General features: G+C 41.7%; 1 protein-coding gene across 1 annotated transcript in view; it reads left to right on the plus strand.

Moving 5' to 3' along the window:
• The first annotated feature begins 15881 nt into the window (after positions 1 to 15881).
• The window catches only part of LOC126095344 (myrosinase 1-like), a 102327-nt gene continuing 101541 nt past the window's right edge, over positions 15882 to 16667 (plus strand). The window contains exon 1 of the mRNA XM_049910149.1: positions 15882 to 16017. Coding sequence (XP_049766106.1) covers positions 15882 to 16017 — 136 coding nt within the window. The remainder of the gene's footprint in view (positions 16018 to 16667) is intronic.

Raw genomic sequence — 16667 nt, forward strand, 5'->3', positions numbered from 1 at the left:
GCATTCATGCCTACTAGCTTTTTAGGATCTATTCCTGGTCAAGTCAAAAAGAAATGACTTTTAATGGCTGAAGTAATCAATAAAGAAACTGTAAATTACAACTCGACAGTAAGCAACTAATTTTTCCCTGATTAATCGTAACAAAAATGGTTCAAATGGCTCTGAGCACTATAGGACTTAACTTCTGTGGTCATCAGTCCCCTAGAACTTAGAACTACTTAAACCTAACTTACCTAAGGACATCACACACATCCATGCCCGAGGCAGGATTCGAACCTGCGACCGTAGCGGTCACGCGGTTCCAGACTGGAACGCCTGGAACCGCACGGCCACAACGGCCGGCTTAATCGTAACACCCGTACACATAATGTTCTGCCATCAGAGCTCCCTCAGTTACTACCATTCATGATCTCAGTAGTAGGGCACTGCGTGTTCCATCCAACCTTCTGGGACCGTATTACAGCTGAGTTTTCATCTTGAGTGCTTGTCATATTTCTCTGATGTCAGCATCAGCACTCCCTTATCTCTGAGGTCATCCCATGAATCACGACATCCTGCCTCACATCAAGATCAAGGACCTCCCCAACCCATTGTTCCTCTGCAAATTTTGCATAAACCACTTTCACCCCCCCCCCCTCCTCTGCATTCGTGGAAGCGAAACTAGACCGCAGTTCGCACGAGTGTCATATTTTGCTGAATTTCGCATCGACTACTCCCTGTCCCGGACCCTGCCCTCACCCTGCATCCTACAAACCACGCACCACATGCCACGTGCTATGTGCTCAACCCATGCCACGCGCTCAAACTTAGGCGAGCTGCCATTCACTCGAGCTATGTTTGCATTACTGACTTCCAGAAATTCGTTTAAGGACTGCCTCACAAGACTGCATTAGTGACTTCGATTTGAAACTTTCCATGGAATATTGGAACGAGCAGAGTGCATATTTCTCCAAAAATAATTAAAACCAACATTTCCTTGGCTATACCATGAGTAAGTAGTTCTCACCGTTACGAACAGATGGCTCTACAGTAAGAAACATTACTGATTGTGGGTTATAAATTAGTTATTTTCCACAGCAAAGGTGCTGCAATACTCTAAAATGACTGGAAATAGTCTACAGTCGAAAAGTCCAATGTTTACGCTGAGTTTGAAGTTAATACATGAATAAATGCTGCCGGACTCAAATTAATCAATGAGATGTTAAAAAATAGCAATTAAAAGATGCAAAATACTTGTAATTAATTATTTTCTGCATCTAACATGTGGGACACTAATGTAACTAATTAGGCACGCCCTCAAATAAAATACTATGTTTACATTGCCACTTGAGGTTAATACACGGAAAAAACCGTAAGACCCAAATTAATTAAAGTATATCACATATGTCTGCAAGGTGAAATAAAGGGTGACTTAATTCCCACATATACACATATTCGTCAAATTAATACCCCCAAAAGTCTTAAAGATGGTAGATTTCAATGCAAAATAACAGTTTACATTTTAGAAGTTAGACCTAATAAACTGATGTCGTAAAACTCCCCTGACAACACTTGTAACTGCAGAAACACACTTGTTAGCTAAGCAGGCAAATAGACAGACAGGATTTAACAAATTAGGCTTACTATAACACTAACACAACCTAGTGTTACTCTCTGGGAGGATTTTTAGTTTTGACCGCGTGTTTGTCTAATGGATAAGGGCTATCGGACAGTAATTTCGAATGTAATGCAATTAATAGAAAAACTATACCAGCCTTTACTTTAGGGATAATGAAAGTATAAAAGTGTATACAAATGAAACAATAAACGGTCGCCAGCCTTATTAGGCATATTAATTTGAAACATTATGGTTAAGAATAGTGAATATGAGTTGTTGTAGTGACTTTCATTAAGATTCCCTTTGAATAGCGCACTGGACACACACGATCACAGGACGATCTAAGTTGTTGGTTGGAGTAGTTACCATTAATGCACAAACCAGTAATCATAGAAAGCAAGATGTATCTCTCTCATGGAAGTGTCGTGTGACTAAGTAATAACAGTTACCACTACTATCAATTTTTGATTCAGTACTGAGATGTTACTGCAGTAAACCCTGAATCAAAGTAGGGCATGAAAAGATTTCTGTCTTAACTGACATATAAATACCACAAATAAAATATAAATAATACTACAATTACATTGTTCACATTCCCATTTATGGAAAAGCATCAGATTCCTTTAGTAGCGATAATATTTCAAATATCTTTCTAATATGAAAAGAATATGGTGGGGGCCCATAAACTGATACTGTCTCAATAGGCAACTCTATGATTATTTCAGAAGCAAGGTTCAGTGCAACCAAAATTAATGCTTATGTCCACTTGGAATAATTTATGTTTTCATCCTTTAAAGCAAATTACTCAACACTGAGATCGATTAACATAAAAAAATAATAGTTCATGATAGCAATAAAGGCTAAATTACGTTACAAATAAGTTTAATTTGTGTGCCTTTTTCATCATCTGTGAAGCAGGTATTTTAGACACCAACATTTACACACTCTGGCACTGAATTTTTGTACATTTAATACACAGAATCAAATCCCTAGTTTGTTAGAACAGGATACTCGGTTTCCTGCACACTTTGGAGGGGATCCTGCATTGGTTCAAGTTTAGAGCAAAGTTAAAGTTCAAAACACAAGTTTATAGCAAGCACTTGGATTATTATTGAAAATACTCACAAAAATTAACTGGTCTATGCTATAATACATATCTGTGTTCCTGAAGTTGGTGGAGCAGTGGCGAAGTAGTGGTAGCAAGCAACATGGCGGCTAACTGTACTCACGGCTCTTGATATTGAATTCTCCTTACAATTTCTTTTTGGTGACGGATTGTTATCGTAATAGAGCCATTCCTTATTGCCAAGAGCACCATGCAACAGCCAAATCCACATCCGAGGCAAATTTCCATGCAAAACGGCTTGCAAATGCCACCCTTGGCACCTTCGATATGTACCGTGCAACGGCTAACCACTAGCTGCCTACCGTTCCCACCAAGGGGCCGCCCAGTTCGACCGCCAAAACCACCTTTTACATCGCGCCAAGCCACTTCCGTTGCGGAGGGACTTCCCCACAGCTTTTACATCTCACAATACAAGTTCCCTACGCATAAACCAGCATCCAATATACAAATTTTTCTGTATGAACATACATACATTATAAAATTTCATATATACATATATATATATATATATATATATATATATATATATATATATATTATAAACTTTAACTTTCCTGTCACAAATCAATGACATTAACTAACAAAGAACAAACTCTTCATAATCACAGATACATAGTTACATAGAATAAATCTATTTCTAATCGATATTGGTGTTACATTACCTAAAAGCAGCCTCAAAATGCATATTCCAGCATTTAAAAAAGTTCACAACCTCCTCTGTAGGAGGGACGAAGATAAAGCATCGTGTTGTTCACTAGAAACATTTTAAAGGAAGTTATTCATTGCCAATTATTGCTATTATTATAAATGACGTAGATCTACCGAAAGCCACGTAAATAATAGCAGTTTGCAGTCCGAAGACTCCCTAAAAGCTCTAGAGACAGTGTTTGTCCGACATTACTGCTCAGAATTTTCCGAAGATAATGTCAGAGTCGATATCTGAGAAAAAAAAGCTTAGCATAACATATTGCTAAACATCTCACACTTTACAAGCACAAGTTAAACATTTCCGCGACCAAACTGTCAGTATAATTGTTTAAAATACATGTTTATCGTTAATACAAGCTAAATAGCTACGAAAATTCGAATTCGTAAGCCTTGTAGACACAAAGAGGCATCGTAATGCGCCTAACACTCATATGACTATCCCCCAATCGCTGTAAATGTTAAACAAACCTCATAAGACGTATTAAAGTCATGCTATTCCCCATAATGTACCTTTGTATAGACGTAGATGTGGAAGTCGTTGTGTACCAAAAAAATTGGTGGATCACAACCGGAAATGACGTTAGAGATTCTACCAGCCCATGATACTTCCCCAGCTGGAATATACTCTCAATATCAAGCCTTCAACCACATCATCCATTTTAGGAGTCATATGAAGCTAAAATTTGACAGAATATCGTGCAGCGACGGACAGACTGCGTAGTAGACGGTTCGTGGAGGACAAAGATTCCCTTGCCCCTGTCAGGGCACCCTACTACAGCCGTATGCAGATGGCAGATGGAATATATGTGTACGCCGGTAGACAAACTGTAGAGGGGATTTCGATCCATTGTTAGCATAACTGAAGGAGTTACACCATACAAGTATAGGGTACATATTACGGGATTGTGTGTTCGAACACAACGAGTGGGACCTGCTATGACTGATAGTAAGTTTTCATCTGCCATCCAGTTCCTATGTGCTGTAAACGATATGACTGCAAGCAGGAAGGTGGAGCTGCAGCGGTGTGAGTGATCAGCAACAAGCCGATACTGCTGGCGTAGTGTTCTCAAACAATGTCACTCTATGTACAATACATCAAAAAGTTAACGTACTTTAGCAAACGTACCAGCTTATGTAACAATAATAGCATATACTACTGGCGATGTAAATACTGCTTGCTAGTGCGGATTCCCGAATAAGGTCTCTACATCATAGTCTGAGTGTTTCTGTCTATTATGCAGACATTTTTTATAGCGCTTTTCAATATATAAATCACGTCATAAAGTTCATGGGTAAGCTTACAAATTACATATCTGAACTTGCTTACAAAAAAGACAGTTATTGTGCAACAAATAGATATTCATTTGTGGACCTTTGAGTTTAACAAGTTGCAAAGTCAAAAAACACACCATTTGGGGATGCTATTTTAATTAAGTTGGATGAATACTCAAACTGTAGATGCCATATGCTCCCAACATGAACACATGGGACAATGGAGAATCCACATTTAACAGGGGTAGTGATGTGTCCACATGGATGGAAAATTGTACCTATCTCGTCCTAGAAGCAAATTATATGCAGAAGAGTACCTTCAACCACACACTGTTCAGATGACCCTGTACTGTTCAGAATATCTGCGTCCAGTTTAATATTTAACACACTGTTTGCTGCAATTATTGCAATTTTCGTTCGACATATAGTATCCACAGTCATTGCGCATTACCTGAATCAGAAACGCACTTTTGGAGAACCACAAAGCATGAGCCTCCTGCGTGCCGTATTTAGACCACACTGGTCCCAGCATCGATTCTGGAGACGAATTTGGACGTATTTCAGTTCTGTGCAGGTCTGCCTCCTACACCGGTATGTTTTGTAGATCTGCAACTGCCGTGAACTGGAATCACAGTGCACACTGTTGCACCACGTGCAGCTGCAGTGAAATCGGAGACCTGACAATTCAGCACTGCAAAACCATGCCTGTGCGATCTGCTGGTGCAACTTGGGAGACAGGTCGGGTCCTCAAAGCTCTTCACGGTATCAGCGGAGTTGAGAACATGAGAACCGACGGTTTGGCACCGTACCTGTTGGGACCTGCTCGTGCAACTTGAGAACAGGCGTTTTTTCCACATAGCAGCAACAGCTGTCCTGCATGAACGCCAGGAAGCGAGTTCACCTTCCGGACACTGTGTGTACATTAATTTACTTATTGAATGATGTGGATTTAACAATACACAGAGAGGCTCGCAATGGAACCTGGGTGCAAGCAGCAATCGACCGCTGGAGCTGTGATCGTGGTATTGACGATGTCTCCAAAATTATTTCACCTATTCTTCAAGAGAAGTGCAGATGACGTATGTTCAACACTTTCCTGAAACCTGTAAATGAGGAGGTGGAAAATAGGAATTGAATAAATAAATAATAAGTTCTGTTTACAAAAAAGTATTTATTGTTTGACATGTTGAAACGTCCCATTAGAAAAATTAATGAATTACTGTGCTGATAAACCTCTTACATTATTTGATTTTCAAACAGCTGAGCAGAATTGAACGTACTCAGACATTTCGCTCTTTACCTATTCTGATCAACACTAAACTGACACACAATATTTTTAGCGCAACGCAATCTGACTTTCAAAAATCCCTACAAAAGAATGGCCCTGACTAACATTAACCTATACCTTTCACAAATCACTTACCTCACAAAAATCTTCGTTACTCGAACTACTGCGATACAGCGAGCGCCACTACTGCCAGCTAAATAAAAGATTCAAACTACTGAAGGCACTAACTACTGATAGGCATAGTTAGCAAATGAAAGATTTTGATAGAGGACAAACAATGTATTTACCTTAACAGTGTTGAAAAGTCATAATATATATAGCAGTTCATCACATCCAGTCTTACAAATTTACTGTCTCTGATGGACAGACGTCCAGATCATCCGCTCTCAAGACTCCACCATCTCCCTCCCCACATCCACCACTGCTGGGGGCGCACCTCCAACTGCGCAACGCTACGCTCTGTTAACAGCCAACTGCCCAGCACTACAATGGCGAATATTCCAACAATGCAAACCAGCACACAGCACAGCACAGTCAGTGATTTTCATATAGAGCGCTACGTGGCGTTACCAATAAAAAAACCTAAACAGCCTACTTACAATGTAAGTAATACTGCCCGTATCACTGAAAAGATTGTCCATGTTCTCCAGCAACAACCACAAAGCAAAGTGTTCGTCGGTTGGTCTCTTTTTCGTCCATAATAGCCCCGAGGGAAGTTTAACACATTGGAGGGAGACATGTTAAAACTTTCCGCTACCACAGAAACCTCCTTTTCAACTCCAGGGATCAAAGACGGCAGTACTTCTGATCAAGTCCTCTTCCGAACGGTCCCACTAAATTTGCTTGTATCTGCAGTCAAATTGTAAACTCGTAGCTCAACTGCACTATCGTGTGTGTGCATGTGTCAGGTTCTGACAGGGCTGTCGGGCGTCAGACGTCATGCATCATGCATCATGCGTCAGGCGTTAGGCGTCAGACATCAAAAGTCATGCGATGAACGTCATGCGTTCGACGTCACGTGTCAGGTGCCAACCATCAGGCAACCGTCACACCCGTTCAAACCTATGATCTGTTAAAGGAAGGCAGTAAGGCAACACCTCATCGTGGCATGCTGGTACAACACATTATGACCAAAGAGCGACAACAAAGGCGAAAGCGGGTAGAGCATATTCTCAGACAGTGTATTTTTTTGACTTTGCGACATGATAAACTCCGCAGTTCACAGATTAATATGTACCTGTTGCCAATCACAAGAAATGACTTTTTTTTGTAACCAAGTTCTCGTACGCAGTACATAATCCTATTCAAGTACGTAATGATATGTCTACCCAGGGTGAATCTCCTAAAACGTGCTTAGCAGATATTGCGGAAAGGGAAAGTACTACTGATGTACGGTTTTCACAGAACGGACTGGTAATCAGGGACTCATATTGTTACCAAATAAAAGCGTATAATAACACTTAGAAAGTGCACTGTTTGTGCAGACATACGCCTTTTAAATGGAACAATGCCTATTGACATTAACAAACGAAAAATAGAGTAAATTAGAATCTCAGTCGTGTTTGTTGCAAAATTCTAGTGTGAGGCGTTTACTGCATATCGTATATTGAAAAGTTCGCACCCCGGCACTTGTAGAATACCTGTAGCAGCACACACTAAAGAACAGCACAACTGCATGCACTGCTTATGTGGATTCTGACGACTAACTGACCGTCACAGGTGGTGTTCAGAATGACCTCCTGCAGCGGCAATACACGCTTCGAATCTGCTCTGCAGCCCGTCTGCTGTATATGTGCTAGCATTTCAGTTCGGATGTCCGAGCAGGCTGCAGTAATACGTCGTTGCATGTCATCGGGTGTAGTTGGTATGTCCTTGTAGACAGTGTCTTTCAGCTTTCCATGCTGAAAAAAGTCTACAGGCGTCAAATCCGGAGAACGGCGGGGAAAGGGGGGGGGGGGGGGGGGAGGGCAAGTTACAGGTTCTCTGCGTCCAGTTCCACGATCTGGAAACAAATCGTGAAGACATGCTGCAGTATTTCGTGCGCTATGGGGTGGACAGCCATCTTGTTGGTGCCAAAGGTGGAGACCGTTTTCTAGCATCTGTGGAAAGTGGTCTGTTAGAAGGCTGCGATACTCGTTTGCTTTCAGTGTTCCCTCTATGGAATACGGGCCTATGAGTCGATGGTTCACCATCGCATACCGCACGTTTACACTCCTTGGATGCTGACGTTCCACCTGACAAAGCCAACGAGGATTACCAACAGATCGATAATGCTTGTTTGGCGGTTTACCTGGCCAAGATTGATAAATGTGGCTTCCTCAATGACCAAGACAGACGATACATCTGAAGTAACCTGTCTTAATGCTCATGTACAGAAGCTAACACGATTCGCATAATCGTTTCCATGCACCTTTTGATAGAGACTGATATGATAGGGATGACACATATGACGATGGAGTACGCGTGGGGCACTAGCCTGACTCACGCCACTTCCTTGTGCACAAACTTTCTCTTGCGGATTGCGTGGGAGCTAACGTGCAAATCAACTGCAACAGCAACCAGAACATTAGTGTCCCTCTCTTCTGTTGTCACTTGTTGCCTTCTGTTACGTTGTCTGAGTGTTAAAATAGAACTTTCACGTAAGTGGTTGAAGAGTTTGATGGTTGACGTCTATTGGGCTATCTTGCTGCGTACCCCATACAAGAACCGGCTGAATTCTTCCTACGCTCTCCATAAACCATGAGTATGTCGCCTTTTTCTGTATTGTTGAATCAAATCGTCCACTCACGAACTACTGCTAGGACTGTCACACACTGACTAGCAACTTGCAGTGCACTCAAGCGACACACATGCGCACTGAAAGCGAAAATAACAACTTAGTATTTAGGAAATACGCAGGTCGAATGACACAAACAATAGTCGGTGTGGAAACTTTTCAAAATACGATATCTCTTAAACGACTCGTACTAGAATCCTCCAAAGACACCACTGCCATTCTAACTTACCCCACTTTTAGTTTTTTAATGTCAACAGGTACTATCCCATTTGAAAAGTAGAAGTTTGCAAAAAAATACACTTTTTAAGTATTATTACAATCTGTTTATTGGCTAACAATACGAGCCCCTGACTACCAATCCATTCCGTGAAAACTGCACGTCATAAGCACTTTCCATTTCCATATATTTGCGGTGCAAGTCTTAGGTGATTCACCCTGTATATAACTATTAAAAAGTGCTATACGGAGTGTCTGAAGCAACGTTCCGACTGTGATGTATAGATCTTATTTGCAAATCCGCATTAGTAAGCAGTATTTGCATCGCCACTTGTATATGCTTTTATTGTTACGTAAGCTCTTAGGTTTGCTGAAGTGCTAAGTACGCGAACTTTGTGATGTATTATACGCAGAGTGACGTGGTTTGAGAGCACTATTCAGCAATATCGGTTTCTTGTTGATCACTAACACCTTCCTGCTGCAGTCAAATCAGTTACAGGACGTGAGGTTGGAACGACAGATGACAATTTTCGTGTCTCCTACACTTGTAAGGTGGGCCACTGTCAGTACTGTCAGCACTTGGTCGCAATCCCCTGTGCTGTTTGTTTCTCCACTATACAGTCTGTGGTACGGTCAGTCCGTCACTGCTTGGTACTCTGTCGCACAAATCGCGGTATTTACCATTAAACTTATTTTTTCTTTGCTGACTATGCTAGACGCCATTAATTTATACACAGCGCACGTGGGGTTCACATACCACTTTACCTCACAAAACTACATCATAAGTCCACATTTACGAAGCCAGTCTGCTTCGGTAGCCCTCTAAAGTTTTTTCTATGTGGAGCGTGGTGTTGAGTTGGAGGTGACATTTCATATATACAGCGACATCTAGGGTTATACTACACGATAAGACAGTTGGGGTTCAGTATTTAACTTGTGTGACCTTCAATTTTAGGGTAATGCTTACACAATACATTATATATTTCAAATCACAAGCCCAGGAGCGGGAACCATTATAAGTAACCAACTTATAGATTTTATAAAGCGACCAGACACGTGATTGACCATGATATCACCTGGTTGGATATCTCTACAGAATGGATCACGTGTTTGTTCCTTGTGCAAGGCTGATTATTACCTGATGACTTGCGTCTTTCTTTCCAGCTACTCTGTTATGGAATATGATTACGTCACTTCGGCAATAATCGGTCATGCCCCGCCGCTACTGCTGCTGTAATCACGTTATTTTCAGTTTATCATGAAATCGATACCTTCGTTTCTGCAATCCGACCCCGCCACGCAGTGACACTGCAATGCTGCGGTGCCACACCATATAATGTTTAGAACAATTTTGTTTAAGCGTTGCTTGTTGGAATACCTAAAATGGACGATGTGGTCGAAGGCTTGATATTAAGCGCATATTCCAGCTGGGACAGTCTCGTGGGGTTGCGGAATCTCTGCCTTTTCCGGCTGTCATCCACTAATTTTCCTGTAGAACACGACGACTTCCACATCTACTTCTATATAACTATGCGTTATGGAGATATCATCACTTTAACAAATTCTGGGGCATTTGTTTACCATTTATAGCAATGGAAGATATCACACAAAGTCTTGGGTTAGTCGTTAGGGGCATCGTGATGATTCTTTGTGTCTGCAAGGCGTACGAATTCGAATTTTCGTAGCGATTTAGCTTATAATAACGATAAACATGTGTTTTAAAGAATTATACGAACGTTTTAGATTCGGCAATATGTAATCCGTGCATGCAAAGTGTGAGACTTCACACCTCTCCCTTCCGTCTTTGGTCGTTGTGTTTACAAGCTGCACACGTTCTTCGCTTCTGTAAGTAATGTTTTACTAACAAAAAAAACATCTTATTGTTTCCTTTCTTTTCTAATAACACAAATTCTTTGCGCGCCTGTCTGTAATGGTGTAGTTGGTCACTGCTTTTTATTTACGGGAAATTTTTATTTACTTTGCGGAAATGACAATACACAGACGGAATACTCATTTTATATATTTAAGAATATGACAAACTCCGCTGACGTATTTTTTACAATATTTTGAGCAATAAGATTGGTCAAATGCAGTCTATGAAGCTTTAGGGAAACTTTTGACTGACAACTGCTATTATTTAAATGGCTTACGATGGGTTTGTGTCATACGTAATTATAGTAATAATTGACAATGAATAACTTCGTTTATAATGTTTCCAGTGAATATCTTTGCTCCTCCTAAAATGGTACTTGAGAATTTTAACTGCTGGAGTATGTACATTGAGGGTGTCTTGTATGTGGGCCTAATGAGTTAAATTCAGTCAGTCTATTTGCATGTTTAGGTAGCACGTACTTTTTCTGCTGTTACAAGTGTTTTCAGGGTAGTTTTACATCAATTTGTTAGGCCTACCTTGTAAAATGTTGGGACACATACTTAAGACGTTTGGAAGCAGTAATCTGACGAGAATATGTATATATAGAAATTACCTCTTTGCATTGCAGAAGTTTTTTTGCAATATTGTGACATCAAACACCGTTTTTTCATGTATTAACCTCTACTAAGAATGTAAACGTCGCACTTTTTCGCGCTGCAGAGGTATTTTTTTTACACATTTTATAATTTTTGCAACGTCTTAAATGGAGAAAATAATTAATTTACAACCCTGTAGTGTTTTCTAATTGTAGTTTTGTGACATCTCATTAACTGATTGAATCTCGCAGCGGTTTACCATGCAGTAACCTCAAAATATTGCACTTATTGCCTGCCGACTATTTTGCAGACATTTTAGAATATTGCTACATCTTAGCTGTGGAAAACAACTAGTTTATGACTCACGATCAGATGTGTCTTAGCCGGCCGAAGTGGCCGTGCGGTTAAAGGCGCTGCAGTCTGGAACCGCGAGACCGCTACGGTCGCAGGTTCGAATCCTGCCTCGGGCATGGATGTTTGTGATGTCCTTAGGTTAGTTAGGTTTAACAAGTTCTGAGTTCTAGGGGACTAATGACCTCAGAAGTTGAGTCCCATAGTGCTCAGAGCCATTTGAACCATATGATTTTTGATGTGTCTTACACTGTACAGGCATCTGTTGGGAATTGAGAGAACGGTGAGAATGGTACAACTAAGGAAATGTAGAGGGCGGAACATGGAGCGCGGGCCGCGAGGTGGCGCGTGAGGGTGCTTCATGCAGAAGTGCAGCGGGGCTAACTGGCTGGATGTCATATTACCTGGAATAATCTTGAAGATAAGAAAGTGCGGATGCTGACGTTAGTTGAAATATGACAAGCACATTGCCTGAGCATTGTGGTTGAAAACTCATCTGTAATACGACCCAAAAGGTCGTTTGAAGGGTGGCTCGTACACGCAGTGCGCTACTTCTGATCTCAGCTCATACCTGGCAGCCCCCCCCCCCCCCCCCCCCCGCACCGTCACCACGGGAGTAAAACCGCTGCGCCCACAGAATGGGACCTCTTACCTGGTCCCCACTATATGTCCCCACTATACCCGCCGACGATTATTATCGGGGGAGAACAGAACCGCGATTCGTCGCCGGACGCCTTTCATCAGCGGTCCATACTTGCCGGTCGTGGCTCTGCTACGAGCATAGCCAGCTGTGCTGCGGTGTCTGCGCCAGGATATGCGTGGGAGGGCAAATCCTTAGTCCCGCCGCTAGTCACCGACCAATGATGCGGAATTACGCAGAAAGTTGTAGGGCTTTGTTCTCAGATAGCAGGCACTGATATGAACGGGTTAGGATGTTCGTGGTGCACAATACAGCGACAAAACCTTGGAAACAACTGTGTCTGCCTTCACGTCCCCCACGCAGTCCAACAACGGGCTGCTGTCACATCCGAATACTCCACAAACTCGTCTGGCTGGCCGAATAGAGAACCACAATGAGGCCCCTTTCAAACTGTCACGTGCTGTTAACGCTATCTCACACCAGTGCACGACACCTCATGTGTTTTTCACATGATCGCTCAGAATCTGAAACTGTTGATCCCCCTTTGAGCCGTGCTCTCTCACAACTAAGCGTTTTCGTGAACTTCGCTGTCTATCTGTGTTTGGTTTCCCGCCCTTGTCGCGGTTGCGTCGTGGTTCTTCTTCCTTCTACGCGTGGCAGCAGTGATGTGTATCGATATTTGCGCCGTGTACCATTTTTGGTTTGGTGCATATAGTTTCCAGCAAGGGAGTCTGGAGGGAGTCGGTCGGTTGTTGCGGACGAAGGAAGTTATCGCCGCGTGGTGCAGTCGGCTGGGGCTGCTGGCAGCCCCTGCGCAGTGTCGGAGCGTGTGTGGAGCTGTCCGAAAGCTACGAGCTTCGTGGTTCGCCGACCCAGGACGTCAAAGTTGAGTAGTGGTTTCAACTACCCAAGCCAAGTCTATTCGTGTTGTGGTGGTTCGCTTCGGTGGTTTGCTGTTGGGGAGGTTTTCTGGTGAGCAACACCAAGTGGTTCTACTGCTGAGATTTAGCCGCCATGCGGTGCAATTAACTGTTTACGTCGACTACAATTTGAGTGCACCAGTGGAATTTTCTGCCTAGTGGCCGTTAGTGTTCCAGTTACCTGCCCTGGCCACTAATGTAATTTCAGGCAGCGTCCTTTCCTCACCTGTTGTCGCTGTCCAACATGGTGTGTAATTTTGACAGCTAATACATACTCCATTGTGGATTATCACGTTTGTAACATTGGCGGTTCGAGTTCTCATGTACTGATTGATGGGAAACAAGTCGTTGTGTGTCCGCAGCTCGTGGTCGTGCGGTAGCGTTCTCACTTCCCGCGCCCGGGTTCCCGGGTTCGATTCCCGGCGGGGTCAGGGATTTTCTCTGCCTCGTGATGACTGGGTGTTGTGTGATGTCCTTAGGTTAGTTAGGTTTACGTAGTTATATGTCATAGGGGACTGATGACCATAGTTGTTAAGTCCCATAGCGCTCAGAGCCATTTGAACCATTTTTGAACCAAGTCGTTGTATCGGTCGGTCCGTGGCTGTCCCCTGGTTGGGTTCCAACGGATCAAGTGTAGTTGGGCTCACCACCTGTCTCACCTAAGTGAACGAGGGCAGACCGACCTCCCTGGAGGCCTTCTGAGTGCCACCGGTTTTTAATTATCTGTTGTCAGCTATTTTAAATTTTAGGCTTATGGTTCTTTGCTTGTTTTCTTAAACTTTTGCAAAATTAATTTCTAAATTTACCTTTCAAGCTTAAACACTGCGGCCTTCTGCCTTTAAAGATTATGGTAATATATTTTAAAATTTTGAAATTTAATTGTGGCCCTCAGCCATTTGTGTTGCACCTTGCATATGTTGCTTTTTTGGGGGTTTAAAATTATTTTATCGCTATCTTAATTGAATTTTGATTTTTTTTTAAGATTTCTTGTCGGCCTTCTGCCTTTAAAGGTCTACGGTAATATATTCTAAAGTTTTGGAATTTAATTGTGGCCCTCAGCCATTTGTATTCCACTTAGTGTATGTTTTTTTAATTAATTTATTGCTATCTTAATTGGATTTTATCTTGTTAAGATTTCTTGTTAGAGGCCTTCAGCCGTGAAAGAGTTGCATTCGATAAAGATTCGGCTACGTGCCGCTTTGGTTGTAAACGTTATTAAATTACAATAAATGACAATTAGAAGCAGAAACTGACCTCAACCCTTGGCCCATTCAGCGATCCTATTACCTGTTCTGCCCAGCGGGTTTAGCGCGCGTGTCACCCTTATACAGCCTACCATGCCTGACAGCGTCACTTATCGAGCGAAACTAACGCGTTCTGGTTTTCATTGTCTTTATCACAGAGAATTGCAACTCTAGTCAGCTATACATGACGGTGATGTGTATATGTACTTACTCACACTGACGTCAGACTACGTCTACTGAATACTCATTTGCTTTTTGTAAGCAGTGTAGAATCACCTTAGCGGGTGCGCGTCATATTACGGGTGCCAGAAAGACCATTCCCTCAGCACCTGATGAAACAAACAAAACATGCAGATTAGTACTTTACATTAAGAATCAACTCATACATATCCTAATTCTCCGATAAATTATTGTTAATAGTAGACTATTAATCTTTTCTCCTTTAAGATTTCAATTTTAAACTACCACATTTACTCGGATTACGAAAAACGTGGTGCAATGCTTAAGAAACATATTTTTTATGCATTTCGTTCCACCATAACATATGTGTTTTTCAGTTTTCAAATTTTTCAGTTTCCAAAAAAAGGGAGAAGCGGCGGTCCTCAGGCCGGGGACCGGCGAATACTGCTGAAGCGACAGTGATGTGCCAGTAACATTTACCTTCTTTGTCGGGAAGAACCTAGTCCTTTTCTCACAGAAAGTAAATTTCACTGCATTATTGTTATTTTCAAAGCACGTGAAAAGCTTTAAAAATTCTTTATCCATCTTACATGAGCTGAAATATTAAAAATGAATATCCCGCATTAAAGTGCAGGAAATTTTACTTACAAAAGAACTGCTGTTATTCAGTTAACTACTCGCGATTCTGAAGCGCGTCTTCAGTTTTACTATACTTGGTGAAATGTATTTGGAAACTGCGGCAAGTGGATTACTTAAGTATATTTGATTTGAAAACGCAGACAAGTGGTATAGGCGAGGCTCAGTGAAGATCATTCCAGAAGAGGGTGATCTGGCTGCAGGTAAAAACTAAGTGACTGAGCGTCACGTGTTTGTTAAACTTATCAGTAAATTACCTCTCTAAAAGCGGAAGCATCTTTATCTACTGGTCTTGAAGACGGTCCTCGTAATGGCACTGTATTTGTTTCGATAAATATCGGTTAATACCCCTTTCATGTCTTTCTTATCCGATAACAGAACGGATGTTACCCTTACAGTACTGAGATTAAAGACGTATATATACTAGCAGTTCCATGTGTTTTCCGCAGCCTGTGAAAATGATGTTACCAGCATTTTTTGCAGCCCTGTTAGCTGTTAGCCTTGCGCAAACAGCCGTCAACCAGTTCCCTGATGGTTTCCTCCTGGGAGCTGCCACCTCTGCCTACCAGATAGAAGGCGCCTGGAACGAGAGTGGTGAGTAAGCTGCACCTACCGTCACCAGAGTAGTTTATCTGAGAGAAGGAGCCGCGTCATCGTCTTAGAACAGCGAACTTCTCAGTGCATAAAGCAAAGCGAGAAAAGAATTACGCTAGAGTGTTGAGTAGCAGATGGTACAATTCCAGCTCATTTGCCACAGACAAATGTTGCGTAGCCAGTGGTAGAACTGTACTCCGCAGAATGGTATTACTGTTCGTTTTGTAATGCTCAGTAATGAAGAAAGTATTTTCTCATGAAAATGTCAAGATGTATTAAGTATCACTGCAACTATAAAACACTGACCCATTCTGTACTTTGTTTTAAAGAATATGAGTTAACAGAAAGAAAGAAACTTCAGATTGGAATTTGTTAGGTTTATTGAGTTGATTCATAATTAAAACACTACGAAAGAGCAATGCAAATATAAATGCAAAGCCTTTAATGATTAACGTCTATTTGGAACTACTTGTCACGAAAAAATAAATAAGTTCTTCAAAAACATTTATCACTGATTTCCTATTTTATCAACGACATTTAGCACTAAAGTAAAAAGGGAATTTTTTGTATTACAGTTCGTCTACCTTTGGCCCAATTGCCTAGATATGTCAAGACATGAACATAGCGTTAATTGGTAACAAAGAAATAGA

Source organism: Schistocerca cancellata, chromosome 8 (assembly GCF_023864275.1).
Source record: "Schistocerca cancellata isolate TAMUIC-IGC-003103 chromosome 8, iqSchCanc2.1, whole genome shotgun sequence".
Lineage (NCBI taxonomy): Eukaryota > Metazoa > Arthropoda > Insecta > Orthoptera > Acrididae > Schistocerca > Schistocerca cancellata.